Here is a 16714-nt window from a genome sequence, read left to right on the forward strand (position 1 = left end):
AGGGGAGGCACTGGAAGTGAGGGCAGAGCTCTACCCTGACTTCTGGAAGTCACCCCGACAGGGCAGGTCCGTGCTCCAGTGGAAAAGCAGGCCACAGCAAGCAGCTGGCCACCACCACCCCAGCTCCGGATCCCACCGGCCACTCCAAGAACCACCGAGGGAGCACTAAGTACCCTACACCTGGCTTCTCCCCAGTAACCAAGACACACACAGCACCGCTGTGAACCACCACTCCTTCTCTGGAGTAAAGCAAACTTCAATTAGGCCATGGGCGTGTGCAGAGCTATAATTAAAGCCTAGCTAGAAGCTTTCTTCTCTCCTTATGAGACAAATTCAATAACCAAAAGTGGTTTCGTGCATCTTTTCACTTAAAGAAGAAAACTGAAGTGAATATCACAGCTGGGTCTGGATGATGCAGTTCACGGAGTGATTCATCTCTAGTTGATTGTCTAGGTGAGAGTTGACTTTTCTCATCTAACACCACAATTTAACCACAAATGTATACCCTATAGCATGATAACCACTTCCAAGGCACTTTCTGTAATGCCACCAAAGCATCTCAAGAAACAAGATCATTTGAAACACTTCAAGCAGAAAAATGTCATCCTGTGTGGCCCTCATCAGTTCACTCAACCCAAGATGTCAGAGCAGTAAGGTGACCCCTTTCCAAAAGGGGCTAATGGATTTAGTGATGAGGGTTTGATGAGCTGTGTGGTTATCTCCCCCTAAGCAGAAATGGAATGAAAGGTAACGGGAACAGACACTATCCACGCTGAAATTCAACCATCCCAGGACCCGAGGGACTTTGCTAAAATAAGCACCACCACCCAAAGCGTGTGAGGTTGACATCTCCCTAGACTTGACTGTTCCTGTGGCATCTACAAGTGTGTACTTTTTTGAACCGGTACAAGGTCATGTTTTTTATTAAGGAAACAGAGACGAGTACTGATATGGCTGGTCCAAAGTCACACAGCTTCTCAGTGGCACTGCTGGGACCAGCACCTAGGAATCCTGACTCTTGGTCCAAATGCAATGTCTCTAACAGCACTTCCAAGCTCCTCTGACCTTCTTTGTCTGGTTTTGTGTCTTTAGTAAGAACACAGTGGAGATACTCTATTCATGAAGAATTCTATGGAAAAGCAGACCTTTCGCTGCATCTTTATCTTCAGCAGATGTTTGGTTTCAAATGAACCATCAGCTACTCCCAAATTAAAAGCACCTCTTTCTCCAAGGTTTAGCTGGCCAATATTGGCAGTGCCATTATGGAACAGGGTCAAGTCAAAGCATGTGGTTTTGAATTTCAAATCTTTCCTGTCCAGAGCAGAAGGATGCCCATTAAGATAATTTCATACCTGTGGCCTCCCAAAGTGTTTTTTTCCACTGAGGCCCAGGAACCCCTTGGGTTACAGCTGACTGCAATACTCTTGGTTACGTCATAAGGCCAGGCTCTGTACACTAGAGAAGGCTTCAGAACAAAGCACAAAGAAACAGCTTGTCCTCAGCCCAGCCTGACACAGGTATGTCTGGCATTCTTCCCTCAACCCTGGGCCCTGTCCACTTACGCTGGCAGTCCTTTTGTCTCACTATTCAGCCTCCTGAGAGGTGGTTTCTGGTAAATTGCTTCCACATACCCCACAAGAAACACTCATTTTATATTTTATGGGACTGGCTGGGAGAGAAAACCCAAGCTGAGGCTCAGTGTTCTGAGGCAGTGATGCACAATGGCCTGAAGCACAGACTCGAATCCCAGGTCCACCCGGGGCTTTGCCTCTGCAGAAAGGGGACAGTGACAGTGTGATGAACAGTGAGTGAACCCAGTACCTGGCATAAGGCAGGCACTGTATATGTAAGTCTTTGCTATGACTCTACACAAATGTCTGCTCTTTCTGCCCCAGCGCTTGAAGGCTCGTGACTAGGTCTGCACTGCTGCTGCTCCTACTGTATACAGAAGCCCCACCAGAGCATCCTCTGCGGAATTTAAAGAGAGACCTCCAGGGCTTCCCTGGTGGCACAGTGGTTGAGAATCCGCCTGCCAATGCAGGGGACGCGGGTTCGTGCCCTGGTCAGGGAAGAGCCCACATGCCGCGGAGCGGCTGGGCCTGTGAGCCATGGCCGCTGAGCCTGCACGTCCGGAGCCTGTGCTCCGCAACGGGAGAGGCCACAACAGTGAGAGGCCCGTGTACCGCAAAAACAAAAACAAAAACAAAGAGAGACCTCCAGCTTACCTTCTGACTCCTGCTTTACAAACTGAGTCTGCTTTAGTTGAGGATTTGTAGACTGGTTCCTTTTTACACCAGCTGTAAGGCTCAGTTACCAAGGTCTGTAGGGTCAGTTTAGAGGAGTCAGGCCTGGCTCTGGACCAAAGCCAAAGCTTCCTCTCTACTGGAAGGCATCCCTTCCCTGTCCCCTGGGAGTGTGGCTGAGGGGAAGGCTGTCTGTCAGAAGGCTGAATCCTTCTCTCCATCTTCCCACTGCAGGCATTCCCTCAGGGCAGTGCCAGGTAAATGGACAGGCAGGTAACTGAGGTGCTGCTTCTCCCTGAGAGAAGCTTCTTTCTGAGCAAGGAGTTTCAGTGGTAAGGGAACTGTGAGTGAGAAGTGTTTTAGGCAATAGTTGGGCCTTTCCTATAAGTATTAATCTCACCAGAGTTTCAACTTCTGTTCAATGCGGAAAGGCAGAATAGTACTAAATGTCTTTTTCAGAGTATTTTGGGAAACAAAATCATTTCTAAATAAAATTCAGTAATTACTTGCCAGGTCCTTTAAGTGTTTTTCCAAATCCTATTTTTTTCCACAATAACATATCTATTTTAAGAAAGCCTGAAGGGAAAGAAAAACAAGACCGTTTAGAATATAATGTCTCCAGAACAACTGCTCTGCAGCTCTATCGAGGACATTCAAAGCCAGAGCCAGGGAGGCAGTGCTGTCGGGGGCCTGGGGAGACGTGCTGACAGCACCGACGCCACAATTACAGAGGGGGCGGAAAGCACAAGCAAAACACCCTTCCCGTCAAATGCTCAACTTCTCTCACCCTCCGCATAAAGCAGCATCAGAAATCTTCAAGAGAAGATTCAAAGAAGAAAACCACTGACGTCTGGTCCTGGCAACGCAGCAAACCGCGCGAAAGCTGAACCACCTCCCCACCGTTAACACAAGGCAGAAACGCTATATGAAACTCCAAAACAACTCCAACACCACTGATGCCTAACTGTAAGGTGAGGCTTCCCCTAAAAAAATAAGTTAGAAAAGAGGAAGTGAGCTTATATTCAAGTTCTTTTAAAAATCTCTTTTATTTGGGGCAGACACGTTTACCTGAGATGACCCCAGCAATACTAGCTTGGGATGCTTACACGGGACACCCTACAAACTGTCCTGTTTTTGTTTTTAAAAAAGGTAAAGAAATTTAACATAGGGTCTTCCCTGGCGGTCCAGTGGTTAAGACTCTGCGCTTCCAATGCAGGGGGCATGGGTTTGATCTCTGGGCGGGAAACTAAGATCCCACATGCTGTGCAGTGTGGCCAAAAAAAAAAAATTAACATTGATATAATAATTATTCCCAGAGGCATGACCTCACAGATATAGCTGGAAGAAAATTTTTTAAAGGATATTTTCAAATAGCAATACAGCAAATGGTTAAGTTTGAGATCACAGTTGTATCTAACTAGGAAAAAAACCAATGTTTCCATGTTATGAAGTGAAAAAAAGAACAAGCAGTGAATTTTTATGAAGAAATAAAAAATGTATAGTAACTGAAACTAAAAATGGCTGAAAGAGCAGATTAGACACAACTGAAAATACGAGTGAATTAGAGGAATGCAGGAGAGACATAAAGATTCAAAAAACATGAGAGAGAATACGTAGGGGTGAGAATGTCCAACACACGTCTAATAGGAGCTCCAGCCAGAGCTGGTGAAGGAGGAGGAAGCATCGAGGATATGATGCCTGACGACTTTCCCAAATTCAGAAACACAGAAATTCTCAGCTTGGATGCACACAAACCTGAGTGAGATAAATAAAAGTGGACTACTATCTAGGCACACTCTGTTTCATTCTTAAACAATTTTAGAAATATCTGGAAAGAAAAAGACTACCTACAAAATGAACAAAAATGGGAGTGTGGCAGACTTCTCTGATAAATCTGCAAAGTGCTGGGGGAAAATAACTGCTAATTTAGAATTCTACGCCCTGCTAAAATACTATTCAAGCATAAAGTCACATAAATGATGCTCAAACAGAGACTGAGTTTACCCTTCCCAGAAAAGGAACTACTTCAGAAGAAAACTGAATCTCAAAGGAAAGAATGGATTTCACAAATGAACAGCGTGCAAAGAAAATCAGTAAGCACAGACTGTAATGATGACTGTTTAGGACCTCAGAAAGAGGTGGAATGAAACACCTGCTAACAATAACATGGAAGATGGGGGATCAGAGCCCAGATCTTCTACGGTCCTTGTACTGTTCAGGAGTAGAAACAGTAATTCATTTTAGACTTCATTAAGTCAAGGGTGCATGTTAAAAACTTATAGGTAATTACTAAATAATAGAATTAGAATAACTTTTAAATCAGTAAAATGAAAAAAAATGCAACAGAAAGCAGGAAAGGAATAAAAAAAGAGCAAAGAAAACATACAAACACACAAAGGTGACAGAAATTATTCCAATATAACGATTATACTAAATGAAAATGGATTAAAATTTCCCCACTAAAAGACAAGAGTGTCAAGATTCAGTCATTAACTCCTAAGTGTATACCTGGCCTAAATAAATAAATAAAATTTGCACACAGGGACATGTCCAATAACATTCAATGCAACATTGTTTCTGTTTGGGGAGGAAGGTTTCTGATCAAGAAAAAAACATACTTTTTAATTCCTTCTTAACTGCAAAAGCTTTTTACCTCAAATGCCAGCATATAGATTTATTTCTAGCTAGTAAAGCACATGAGAATTGCTGCTTTGGAGAATAATTATGAAAATAATACAATTTTGTTTCTGTAATACATTAAAAAATGCAAAATGCAAAACAAGAGTGAAGTTTCTGCAAAGGAGAAAGATAGTGTTGGGAGATAATTCTCCAAGGATCTCAATGCAAAATTGTTACATTGGAAATAACGTACATGTCCATCCAAAGAAAAATGGATAAAATGGCGTAATAAACTCTAACACTGAAATAATACAGAGAAGTTAAAACTAATGAAATGAAATCCATACGATTCAACATATATTCTCAAAATATAATGCTGACTGAAAAAAGTTATTTGATAAAGAGTATAAACTGTACACCATTTATGTAAGTTAAAAAAATTGTCTCAGAATATTCTGTAAGTTGTCACATATACATACATGTTTAGTAAAAGTATAAAAACATATCCAGGGGCTTCCCTGGTGGCGCAGTGGTTGAGAGTCCGCCTGCTGATGCACGGGACACGGGTTCGTGCCCTGGTCCGGGAAGATCCCACATGCCGCGGAGCGGCTGGGCCCGTGAGCCATGGCCGCTGGGCCTGCGCATCCGGAGCCTGTGCTTCTCCGCATCGGGAGAGGACACAACAGTGAGAGGCCCGCGTACCACAAAAAAAAAACAAAAAACACCCCAAACATATCCAGAAAAGAAACGAACTTCAGAAGAGTCAAATCTGTGAAGGGGCTGTGCTTTAGATGCATTTTTGTCATTTCTTCTTTAAACAAAAAATTCAAACCAGTAATGTCAATATTTGTTAGGTACATAGATAAATATATTTCTATGATTTTATTTTCCATATTCTGAAGTAGTTTTGGACTTACAATTTTAAGTAAAAATTGCAAAGGGAAAGAAAAAATAAGTTTTGAATCTATGCCAATTCAGGTCACCTATCGAGTTAGCTATCAATCATCCTCTAAAATTACATTTTAAATGTTCTGAATGTTTGAATCATTTCACTGAATTTTCTCACACTACTTCACAACACACAGTTCTAAATGCAATGGAATAAACAATCAAAATAATCTTGTTTGTAATCTGTGATTTATCTTTGTTAAATAAAGTAAAACGTCGTTCTGGCATTTGCTTTTTTATGTCTTAATGCTGAAGCCATGCTAACAAGGGGACGGAAAAGATGTGGAAGGAACATTGTAACTACAGCCAGTGAGGTGCGTGTGAGAGACGCAAGGCTGGAGGCACCGTGGGCACCCCTGGGGGCACCGTGATGGGACAGAAGGCGTCAGGCTCCTCGGGACCACGGGGAGGCAGGAGAGGCTGGGATCACTGCTCTAGAGCCAAGCCCTCTCAAGGTGTCACAGAGCAACTGACCTTGAGAAGGGTCCTCAGAAACGAGACGGGGACTGTCAAACCGAGGCAGGCTTAGGTCTGAAGGAAGTGGAGTTTCTAGGTGGGGCAGAGACCCAAAGAAAGGAAGAACCTGGTCTTGGGGGTCTGAGTGGATGGGGCACTGGGGCAGGCTGCTAAGGAGGGCAGCCAGCAGTTCTCTCCATTCAAGTTCAAGGTTGACGTGCTGTGCGTGCTGACCCTGCTTCCTGCTGCTACTGCTGAGCCCCGCGATCCCTGCACAGGGATGCTCCCCTCCGGACCGTGACAAACCAAGCAACTGGATCCTCCCTGCTTTGCTGACGAGAGGCCAGAGGCCAGGAGCAGGGCCGATATACCAAAAAAGTTCCAGGTCAGGACAGAGCAGCCCCCTGAGTGTCTGACATGTTAACTAAGGAGTTGTACTACTGGGTGAGCCAGGGGAAACCTGAGTCCAGCCCAGGTACACCCTGCACAATGAGGGAAAAGTCACAATCTGGCATCTGGTGGGTGGGGATTCTCAATCTTGGGGACAAAGGGAAAGATGTGTGGATAGTCTGAAAACACAGTGGGGCTTCCATTCAGATGAAACATGCCCTGGAGCTGGGAGGTGGGGGGGAGGGAGGGGGCTGGAGGAGTAGGGGTGTGGGTAGAACGGCACACAAGGTGTTTATGTTTGCTATGAGGACACCGTTTTACAAAGCTGAGTGAGTAATGCAAACTAAGTTGTTTCTCTTCTATAACTTGACATTTTATTTTCGAGGCTTTACCACTGACTGTGATCTTAGACAACACCTAATTTAATAAATGAAAAAATGCTTGCCGTGAAGTCCTCTACTCCTAATCTAAAACATACCACTTTCAAACATACTTCTATTCAGGGATTATGACCTCTTTCCCAGAAATAAACACCAAGTTCATGAGGCAATCAGAAGTAAAGCCATGTCTCTCTTTTTAATTTTCTTTCTACCAAGTGTAGAAGCTCTGACCAAGCTCTTTCTATACCTTAAACTCAGTTTCACAGTTACAAGACAGTCATTTGGTTACTTTTCTTCTTCCAGTCATTTTAAAACTTCCTGACGCCTCTCTCATTTCCTTTTTATCTCCCTCTTTCAAGATTTCTCTTATCTCCTTGCAACAGTTAATTTTCTTTATATTAACCTAGAACTTTGCCAAGGCAGCTGAGAATTCATACCACAGGATTAAACAAACAGAAATACCAATGGCTACATATTTATTTTTAAGATTCTTTACAGACCCAAATACGTAGATAAGCAGGTGGGTAAATAAAGACTAATCGTTGTGACCATGCCAATGGTGTGACCACAGGCAATGGCTCCAACTCTTGGGATGTTTCCCTGAAATGAGGGGCCTAGCTGGGCTCCATGGTCCCCTCAGTTTGTTCTGCTGTAAAATGCCATGACTGCCCCGTGTTTCAGTACTCATTGGACTATAAATGCTAAGCAAAAAAAGAGGAAAAACCAGTAGCTAAAATGAAATTTAAAACTTGACGAAAGATATGTTATAAGGGTATCCCTGAGGGGTTTATGTAAGTACAGGAAAAAAAAAAGTCAGACAAAATCAAAAAGAAATATCATCTAATGTGGGTACTAGGGTTTATTTTCAACTCGGGAATATCTGATCTGGGCCTATTTTTATAAACTTGATTTAATTTAAAGATTATTGCCCCCTTATCCATTACTTCCCTATGTACTCTAAATTGTGGGTTAAGCACGTTATTTTCCTCCTCTATTTCCTGAATCTCTCTATTCAGGGCTTAGATACTGCTCAACATCTTCCAATGTTTTCGCCAAGCTGTCTTGGAGGGAAATCTGTACTTCCTATTACAATGCTTTCAGAACCCCCCACATTCAGCCACATGCACTTGGAAGCGATCTACCTAGCACTCTTCTTCCCCTCTTTACCAGGAAATTACCTGTTTCAGAGGTTAATTATGAAGTTGTAATTATATCTCTAGGGCTTGAGAAACATATAAGACAGACAGATACTTAAGTTCTGTAAGATTTAATAGTCTTAAATACTTTTTCTCTAGAATATTGCTAGGCGTAATAATAAACTCTATAAGAGCCTTCTTAAGGAAATGGCTCTACCATCTATCAAGTAGGGGAAAGTCAACGGTTCGCTCTAAGACACCTGACAGCTTGCTGCGGCTTTGTCCCTGGAACACAGAGATGAGCACAGTGCTGGGCCCACTCCTGTGCACTGCCCTTGCCTCCAGGCCCGCAATCTCCACCTCGGAGGCTAATTAAACTGCTTTCGCTCTAGAACAGGCCAGAAAGGAAGCAGAACAGGAGTTGTGAGCATTTCACAGACTGTCAGGCATAAAAGCAATGATAGTAGCATCTACCAGCCTAGTCATAAAACCTTTACCTTGGCTTATGAAGCACATGTGGGGGGCGGCCAGACCCAAACCTCTCCCAGCGGCAGTGCCTCTGACGATCAGACACATGCTTCCCACCAGCTCCTGCATCACACGCACACCCCCGCACACACACGGGGAGACCCCCGTCACAGCCTGAGGCTGCTGGGGAATTCACTGCAAGATTCGTATTGATTTCTCCCCTTTTCTTCTCTTTTACTACTCCTTGGAGAAGAAGCCAAAATGAAAGGTTAAAAATCCAAACAGGAGTACTTGCAAGTGTTTGTTTTATGTATGGCTTGAGTCTCAGCCCCAGAGATTTAGCAGTAGTTTTGTGCTATAAACCTGAACAGTGTAGTTCTGTCCCTAAAAATGCATACAAATCGTACTTATCACGGTGGGAGCTTTCCTCCCCTTCTAGCTTTAAAGGCTAAGTGACTATACTGTCAAAATAGGAGGCTTAAGTTTTGATTCCAATGTGTCTTTCACTCTTCCTTAAGCCTTCAAGATCATCAAATTTGGTTTTCAACATCCCTGTTTTATAGAAAAAATAATCTGGCCTGAACTTAGACCATTCCAACCCTAAACGCAGACCTCACTATCTACTCTTCTTAGCTTTGAAAAAAATAACCTCGCAAAGCTCCAAGCTGTCTACAGCGATCAGATCAGGATGGAGAGGGCTGACCGACCACAAACATACCAAACGCAGACTCCGCCCACTTCCTTCCCCAGCTGCCTCCAAACAAGAACCAGGCGTTTATTAAATGCTTCATAATAAAATGCTCACAGATCTGTTCTTTGCGTTCTGTTCATTTTCTACTCTGTGTTCTGCTTGCGTAAGAGTATTTCTGAAAATATTAATTTTAATTCTGAGTATAATATAGAACATCAATAACAAAAGAATCCATAGCAAAGCCTTCTACTTTAGATAGATGTGCCCAGAAGGCACATTTGTACAAATAACTCTGGCGTTTTGAAACATCGATTTTATAACATCCTCGAAACGCATTACTGTACCTGCCCTCCCTGTTCTCTGCCCCCACGCAGCTGCCTTTCTCCACTTAGGAGCACAATTCAGGACGGTGACACGAGTACATTTAAGTGAGAGGAAGCTGTGTTAACCTCTAACCTACCTCACAGAACATATAGAGAGACAGCAGCGTGAGTCCAAGGTTATACAGCACTAAAATCCCCCGACAAGAGAACGGCGGCCTATTCTTCATGTATTTTGGTCCCAGCCACACAATTAGCAAGTATAGGATGGAGCAGAGCAAAGTAGGGATATAACTGTCCAGAAGAAACCATCCTTTTACTCTGGGATCTGGAAAATATTAAAAGAAACAACATTTAGTGATTAACAAAGTAGATACAAAAATAGTAACAATGTTTTTCAAACATTAAAATGTTAATTAAAATTTCCCAAGCCAACAAAGCAACTGGAAGAGGAACTGTGAGTCTTCAATATACAGCCTCAAGGTGAGGCTCACACTCATGTTCTGAGTAACGACACGCGTTATTAGTCACAGGTTTTGCTAAATAATTTTTAAAAATCCTTTCCAAAGAATCTTAAAGAAACCAAGGAGAAAGCTCAATTTTCCATTAACTGGATTGATTAACCAGGCTTGCTGAATTATGCATGGGACAAGGAAACCCTAGACATGGCAGTCTTTGAGTTCCAAAGTCCTCCATCCCAGCCCAGTGTCAGCCAGTCTGCCCAGCATGCGCAGACTCAGAAGACGTGCCACTCAGCCAGCTCAGAGATCGTCTGATTCAACAGGCAGCGTCTGCCACGAGTGCCATGGGCAACAGCAGCGGGGATGATATTTTAAAAAGTGAGGGTGAAGCAGCAATGACCAGGTAAGTGAAGAACAGAAGCTTGAGAGGGAAGACCTATACTGATTCAAGGAAATTACTGGCACAGGAAGGACCTCCCTGGCTCCCCTCCCCTCTCCTAGGCAGGAAGGAGGAGGAAAAGGAAAATGCACTCCAAGTGGCTGCCCGCGGCAACCTGACAGCCCTCCCGTGGCTGGGAACAAACTCCCTGGCAGCCGGATCCCTTGGGTGTTATATGTCCCCTGCAAGACTCAACTCCATCCTCTGGCTGACTCCTAGGAAGCCACCTCTGCAGCACGTCCCCCTCTGCATCCTGCTGCAGTGAGCCCCCAAACCTGTAGCCTGCCCTTCGCTCTACATACCCTCCAAGGCCCCCCCACTGTGAAGCTCAGAGGCACATGCTGGTTTCACTTCCGTATCCTCTAAGCAGCAGCAGCTAAGTGGGGACAGTGTCTCAGCCCCTTCTTTGAGCTCCTGGCTGGACCATCTTGCTACTCTCTCCAATGCTCTCTCCCTTGACCTTGTAGGACAAGCACAGGTTAAGTGGAGCATACATGCACTTGGGGAACCACTGTCAGTCTCCTTTCTTGCAGACACCCTAAATTCCCGCAGTGTTTCTTCTCTTGGCTTCAGAGGGAGACGCCCTCCATCCTCTCCCCACTAGTGATGCTAGGGTGGTGGCTGCCAGTTTCTGCCGAACTGTGCTTCTCAGAAGCCCTTCAGGGAAGCGGCCCCCCCAGTGAACTTAACAAGATGATTCTTAACCCCTTTTGTTCTCAGCTCTGGGCTGGAAGCGGTCAATTCTGAGAAAACAAGTTCCTCCGCAGCAACTAACATCAGACTGTTACAAATGTTGATGTGTACATAATCACAAACATAATAAATGCGTCCACAAAAACCTCCCATTTCCTTTTACTTAACGCTGTTTTGCACCATGCTTTTTAAATTTTATCACAGATCTTCATTCTGCTATATGACCAAGTATCCAAGTACTTCCTGGGTGGCTGGCCCCAACCCCAGGTGGTAAATCCTTAGGGATCTGGTCAACTGTGGAGACCTAACCCACTCCCTGGGGGCTGGCTCAGACATAAGCATGTGGAGCAACTGTGGCCACTGATGAGGAGATGACAGTTTGTGAAGAGCTCTGGGGAAGAATTTACTTGTTCTTAAAACTGTGCAAATGATCAGACTTCTCCCTCCTCCTCTGGAGGTGCAGCCTAGAGCTGCAGCAGCCACCTTGCAACCACGAAAGGTGGGAAAACCTATCCTGAGGACAGAGCTGCTGACATACCGAGGATGCAAGGTAGGAAATGACAAGAACGGGGTCCTTGGGTGTCATCACGGAGCCCCTGAAGTGACTCAGATCACATCATGTAAGCTAATAATTTTTATTATTGTTCCAGCCATTTAAAATTGGATTTTTGATCCAGCAACACTCAAGGAAGGCATCGTCCCAACACCAGCACAGAGAGATACATCTGGCTTGTTCTTTTCCAGGGGCTGCACACTAATTTGACTTGTCCCCTATGGATGGGTTTCTAGATTATTTCCAGTTTTGACAAGCGATGCTGTTAAGGACCTTCCTTATACATACCTTTGCTGAGTCAAAGGACACGAGCATTTTAATTTCAACAGAAACCACAAGTACCTTCCAGAGAGGTCACCCCAAGTTAGACTCTTTCTCCACACCCTCACTATTATCACAGATGGTATCAGCCTTAATTCATCTCTGCCTTACTAACAGATGAAGTTCCTTTTATTGTTTTCTTTTGTATTTTAAAAACCACAAGTGAAACAGAATCTTTTCATCTGTTTAAAAGCCTCTTGTAGTTTTCCTAAGAATCTTCCTGGGAACTCCCAAAGTTCCTTCTTTACAACTAAGACATTATAGATGACATTAGAAGAAGGTGTAATATGGAGCTGACCTACTTCCTAAAAGGTAATGAAAGATGAAGAGCAAAAGAGCTCAGGTGTATATATCTAGCCATTGACGTGACACAACACCAAAGGACATTAAAAAGCCCTTAGGGGCTTCCCTGGTGGCGCAGTGGTTGAGAGTCCGCCTGCCGATGCAGGGGACATGGGTTCGTGCCCCGCTCCTGGAAGATCCCACATGCCGCGGAGTGGCTGGGCCCGTGAGCCATAGCCGCTGAGCCTGTGCGTCCGGAGCCTGTGCTCCAAAACGGGAGAGGCCACGACAGTGAGAGGCCCGCGTACCGCAAAAAAAAAAAAGAAAAAAAACCCCTTAGAATTGTAGAAGGGGAAGAGTTTTAAACTCCTATTGCAGCAGGGCATTTTGGAAGTCAGTTTCAGCTGAAGACTCACAAGAACTGAGGAAGCCATGTCACCAGTAGTGGAGAAATCTGTGGCATTCTCAGGCTGCAAGCTCGACGGCAAAGCTGAGCTCCAGCCAAAGGCAGCAGAGGGTCACAGCACCTGTGTCTCTGCGCCAGCAGCCAGGGGACCTCAGAGGACTCCAAGCCCCTGGTATCCAGGACAAAGCGTTAGTCTAATCACTGGAAAATGCTCATGTTTTCTAGAATGTCTTCGTGCAATATTTACACGTGCCTGTAACAAGGAGCGGGGGGGGGGGGGGAGGAGGGGGGAGCAAAACCCAAAACCACCTTACCTCGGGGGCCGAGCAATGCCTGGAAATAGGTACTAAGTGATGCATCAAAGTGTTCCATTTTAAAACCTATTAAGAAAAGAGACATTGATTAAATCTCTACTCAAAATGCTTTTTGTATTTTTTCATAAAACAACAAGAACAAATTCTTTTCAGGGAACATGCTCTGGACAAGGTTAAGTTCCTCATGTTCAAACAATTTCTTTTTAAACTCACGAAAGTAACTTATGGGCTAAGTTCTCATTTGAAAATCAAAAGAAAAGACACAATCCCGTGAATTCACTTTATAAATGAAGCACCAGTTTTCTGTGCTTCTTTTCTCAGCTCTGTAAAAACTCTCTCTGTGAAGCTGAAATCTCAGTGGGGAGAAGGATGGAACTGGATAGAAAGGAGGCAGACAGGGAAGAGCCCTTCGGGGCAAATAGGACCACCACAGGGAGAAGACAGTTCCTCTGCTGGGTACTTTTATTAATTACTGTCTTAACGTACTCACGTCCATAGTAAAAAAAATTCAAACATTTAAAATGAAAAGAGGAGGTAAGAAAAATCTCATCACTTTGCTCCAACACAATCCCTCCACCCCACTGTTAGAAGAAGCCTACCGGTACCATTTCTTGGGTATACTTCCAGAGATTTCTCTCTTTTGAGCACAAAAGAAGTCATGCCAAATGGGAGTTTTTACAATTGTTGGTCACAACCCATTAATAGATGATCAAGTCAACTTCGCATTAGAAATAATAAACTGATCATAATAATCACAGTGCTTTGCCCTTAGTGAGAACGAAAACTGTCACGAATCTTCAGTGTTACTGTACCATACTTATGAGTGCGATGTACTCAGCTGCGATGTGAAATATATTCTTACCGTGGTAACTGCAAAAAAAAAAAGGCTTGGAAAAATATTGCTGATTGTTTTCACTGACATCTTGGAGATGATCTCCTATCACTGGTTACAGACCTACCTCCATCTTTAAGACTTTAAAACTCCCTATTTTCCCCCCATTTAAGATTTACATTTACAGGGTAGCGAAGCATCTTTTCATCTGTGTATTGACTAGATTTTCTATACTAAAGTTCGGAGGCATATGTTTAACTGTCTTGGTCATTACTCTCATAGAAATAACCACAAATATTTTTGCTTCCAAGGGCAAAGGCAAAATTGGTTTCATCAACTAGGCAGTTAATCATTTGCCATCGATGACACCTTGAAAGCAGCAGCGACCAGGGTTCCGTTCCAGCATCTGTCCTGCCCTGGGGGGAGACTTGCAGGGCGCGGACTCCCTCAGCCAAGAAGCCACCAGCTCCCACACACCAAGTGCCAGCAATTAGATACGCCACCTTTGTCATTCAACAGTTACACAACTAGGTAGAAAAGCGTGACAGGCTGGCAGGTGATTAAGAGGCTCCACGTTGGGCTCCTTATCAGACAATTTGGGTTTGAAACCCATTTTTTCCACCTAATAGTAATATGGCCTTGGACAACTTATTTAGCCTCCTACCTGTAACATGTGGGAAATAATAATTGCCCCTCAGGCTGTTAAGAAGAGCAAATGATCTAATACACCAATACGCCTAAGGTCCTTAGAGCACTGCCTGGCGCGCAGAAAGCCCTCCCATAAAGGTTTCCTGCTGTGTGTCTGCCGCGGGGTCCACTCCACAGTGGATACCGCCAGCGTCCGTGTGCCCTGCCCACTAAACTCCCACCAGTGAGCCCACAACGTCCAATGCAAGTCCTCACACCCGCAGGGGGCAGCAATGGAAGGTGGGACAGTTGACAACATCTCAGGAGACAGGCACCTGTCAGCGTGAAGCATTATCTGAGCATGAAAGATGAGGCTGAAATGAACGTACTAAACCTACTGTGTACAAAGGATTGCTGAATAGGGAAAAACACAAAGAGTTCGCCTGGAGGCCTAGAACAGACTAGATTTTCACGATGGGGGAGAAGGCACGTGCTGAACACCAAAACCAACCGAGTTTGCCAACAAGCAGATGTTGGAAATGATGCACATACGCATTAACAACAAGCTGTAAAAGTCCTAGCAAGTAACAGCATTCTGGGATCCAACGTCGGGAACACACCTGACGGAAACAGTAAGAACACCCTTCTCATTTTTATCTAAGAGCCCTTTCACGGGAGCCTGCAACCAGTTTTGGTTTCTATGTAGGGAGGATGTAGAAAAGCTGGAAACAGAAGTAAAGGAATGCTCAAAAATGACAGGAAACAGACCTGTGGGGTGGAGGTGGGGGGAGAACATTCGTGGACTTAGGGAAAAAATGAGGCCCAGGAATGGGTATAAATGACCCATCGTTACAAAGATGACAACGCTGACATCATGGCAACAGAAAAGCAGCCTGGCTAAACACAAGGTAAAATTTCAGTCCAATCGCACTGAACCCAGCAGCAGGCCCCCAGACGAGACTATGGGATCTAGTATGTGGTGATACTGAAGACTTCTGTTACAGGCCATCTGTCCTGAACGATCCGAATCTGAACCCGTCCTGAGCCCTGCAGGAGGTGGCAGCACAGGGGCTCATTCTAAGACGGAACATCTCCACACGCTTCTGTCAGGAAGGGCCCAGCTGTTCTTAGACCACATTTCTTCTCAGCTTGAGAATTCTCTCAGGCTTGCAGAACTTTTCACCATCCAACTTAGGAACACGTGAAAAAGCTAGCCGAACAATCACAACAGTAGTAATTTTCAGAGAGAGTTGCTCATAATTCCTGAAACGTCTATGTTGAAAAGGGGGAACATGAGGCCCTAACCAGCAGAGTCCCTGGCCGGGGAATCGGAGGCCTGGTTGTGGGCTGGACGCGGCCACGTTCATGGCTTTCCCCATCCTCTCCCCGGGCCACGCCCACGACTGGACACGTCCCGTGACCTGCTCAGAAGGGGCTATTTTTACACTGGTCACCAGGAGGCTTCTCCAGCAAAGGTTTGCTTTCATCATCTCAGCACAGTTCTGAGTTCCTGTCCAGCCGGTCACACGTCCAGATCCCTTAATACCATGGATTCATTTCTCATTCATACCACACGCTTACCAAGCACCTGCCCCGTGCCAGGAGCAGAGGCAGGACGGCCCTGACGGGTGCAGCAGGGAACAAAATTCCAGGCTGGGCAGGAACACACACGTAAAATATGGTACGTTAAGTGACTATCAGCAAGAAAAAATAAAGCAGGGTAAAGGGGATGGGATCACGGAGCGAAAATTTACTTTGGAAAATGCAGTCGCCACTCGGAGAAGGTGACCACAGAGCGGAGAGAAAGGGCACTCCAGTTTGAGGGCCAGCTGGGGGCAGTGGCCTGGGGCCATCTCCCCTCTGTCCTCCCCTCCCTGCCCACTGGGGTTCACAGAAATCAACCCCACGGCGCGGGGAGCTCGTGGCCACCGGCTGGCAGGGGAGGCGGCTCCTTAGCTGCACTCACACCAGTCCCCGCGTCCCCTTCGCAGCTCCCCGTCCCCTTCGCAGCTCCCTGGCTGGCCCGCCTGGCAGGAACAGGACAAAAGGTCCCAGCAAGTGAACTCCTCCCGCCAGGCCGGCCCGCCCTGCTGGGCGAACCGCGCACTTGCTGAGCAGCCTGTGGGCTGAGCTGT

General features: G+C 45.2%; 1 protein-coding gene across 2 annotated transcripts in view; it reads right to left on the reverse strand.

Moving 5' to 3' along the window:
- The window catches only part of ELOVL5 (ELOVL fatty acid elongase 5), a 70096-nt gene that overhangs the window by 12197 nt on the left and 41185 nt on the right, over positions 1 to 16714 (reverse strand). For both annotated transcript variants that reach the window (XM_030870455.3, XM_060307955.2), the window contains exons 2-3: positions 13121 to 13186; positions 9792 to 9979 (exon numbers count right to left, since the gene is read on the reverse strand). In XM_030870455.3, the coding sequence (XP_030726315.1) occupies positions 9792 to 9979; positions 13121 to 13178 (246 nt within the window). In that variant the 5' untranslated portion in view covers positions 13179 to 13186. The remainder of the gene's footprint in view (positions 1 to 9791; positions 9980 to 13120; positions 13187 to 16714) is intronic.

The sequence above is a fragment of the Globicephala melas genome, chromosome 11 (assembly GCF_963455315.2).
Source record: "Globicephala melas chromosome 11, mGloMel1.2, whole genome shotgun sequence".
Classification (NCBI taxonomy): domain Eukaryota; kingdom Metazoa; phylum Chordata; class Mammalia; order Artiodactyla; family Delphinidae; genus Globicephala; species Globicephala melas.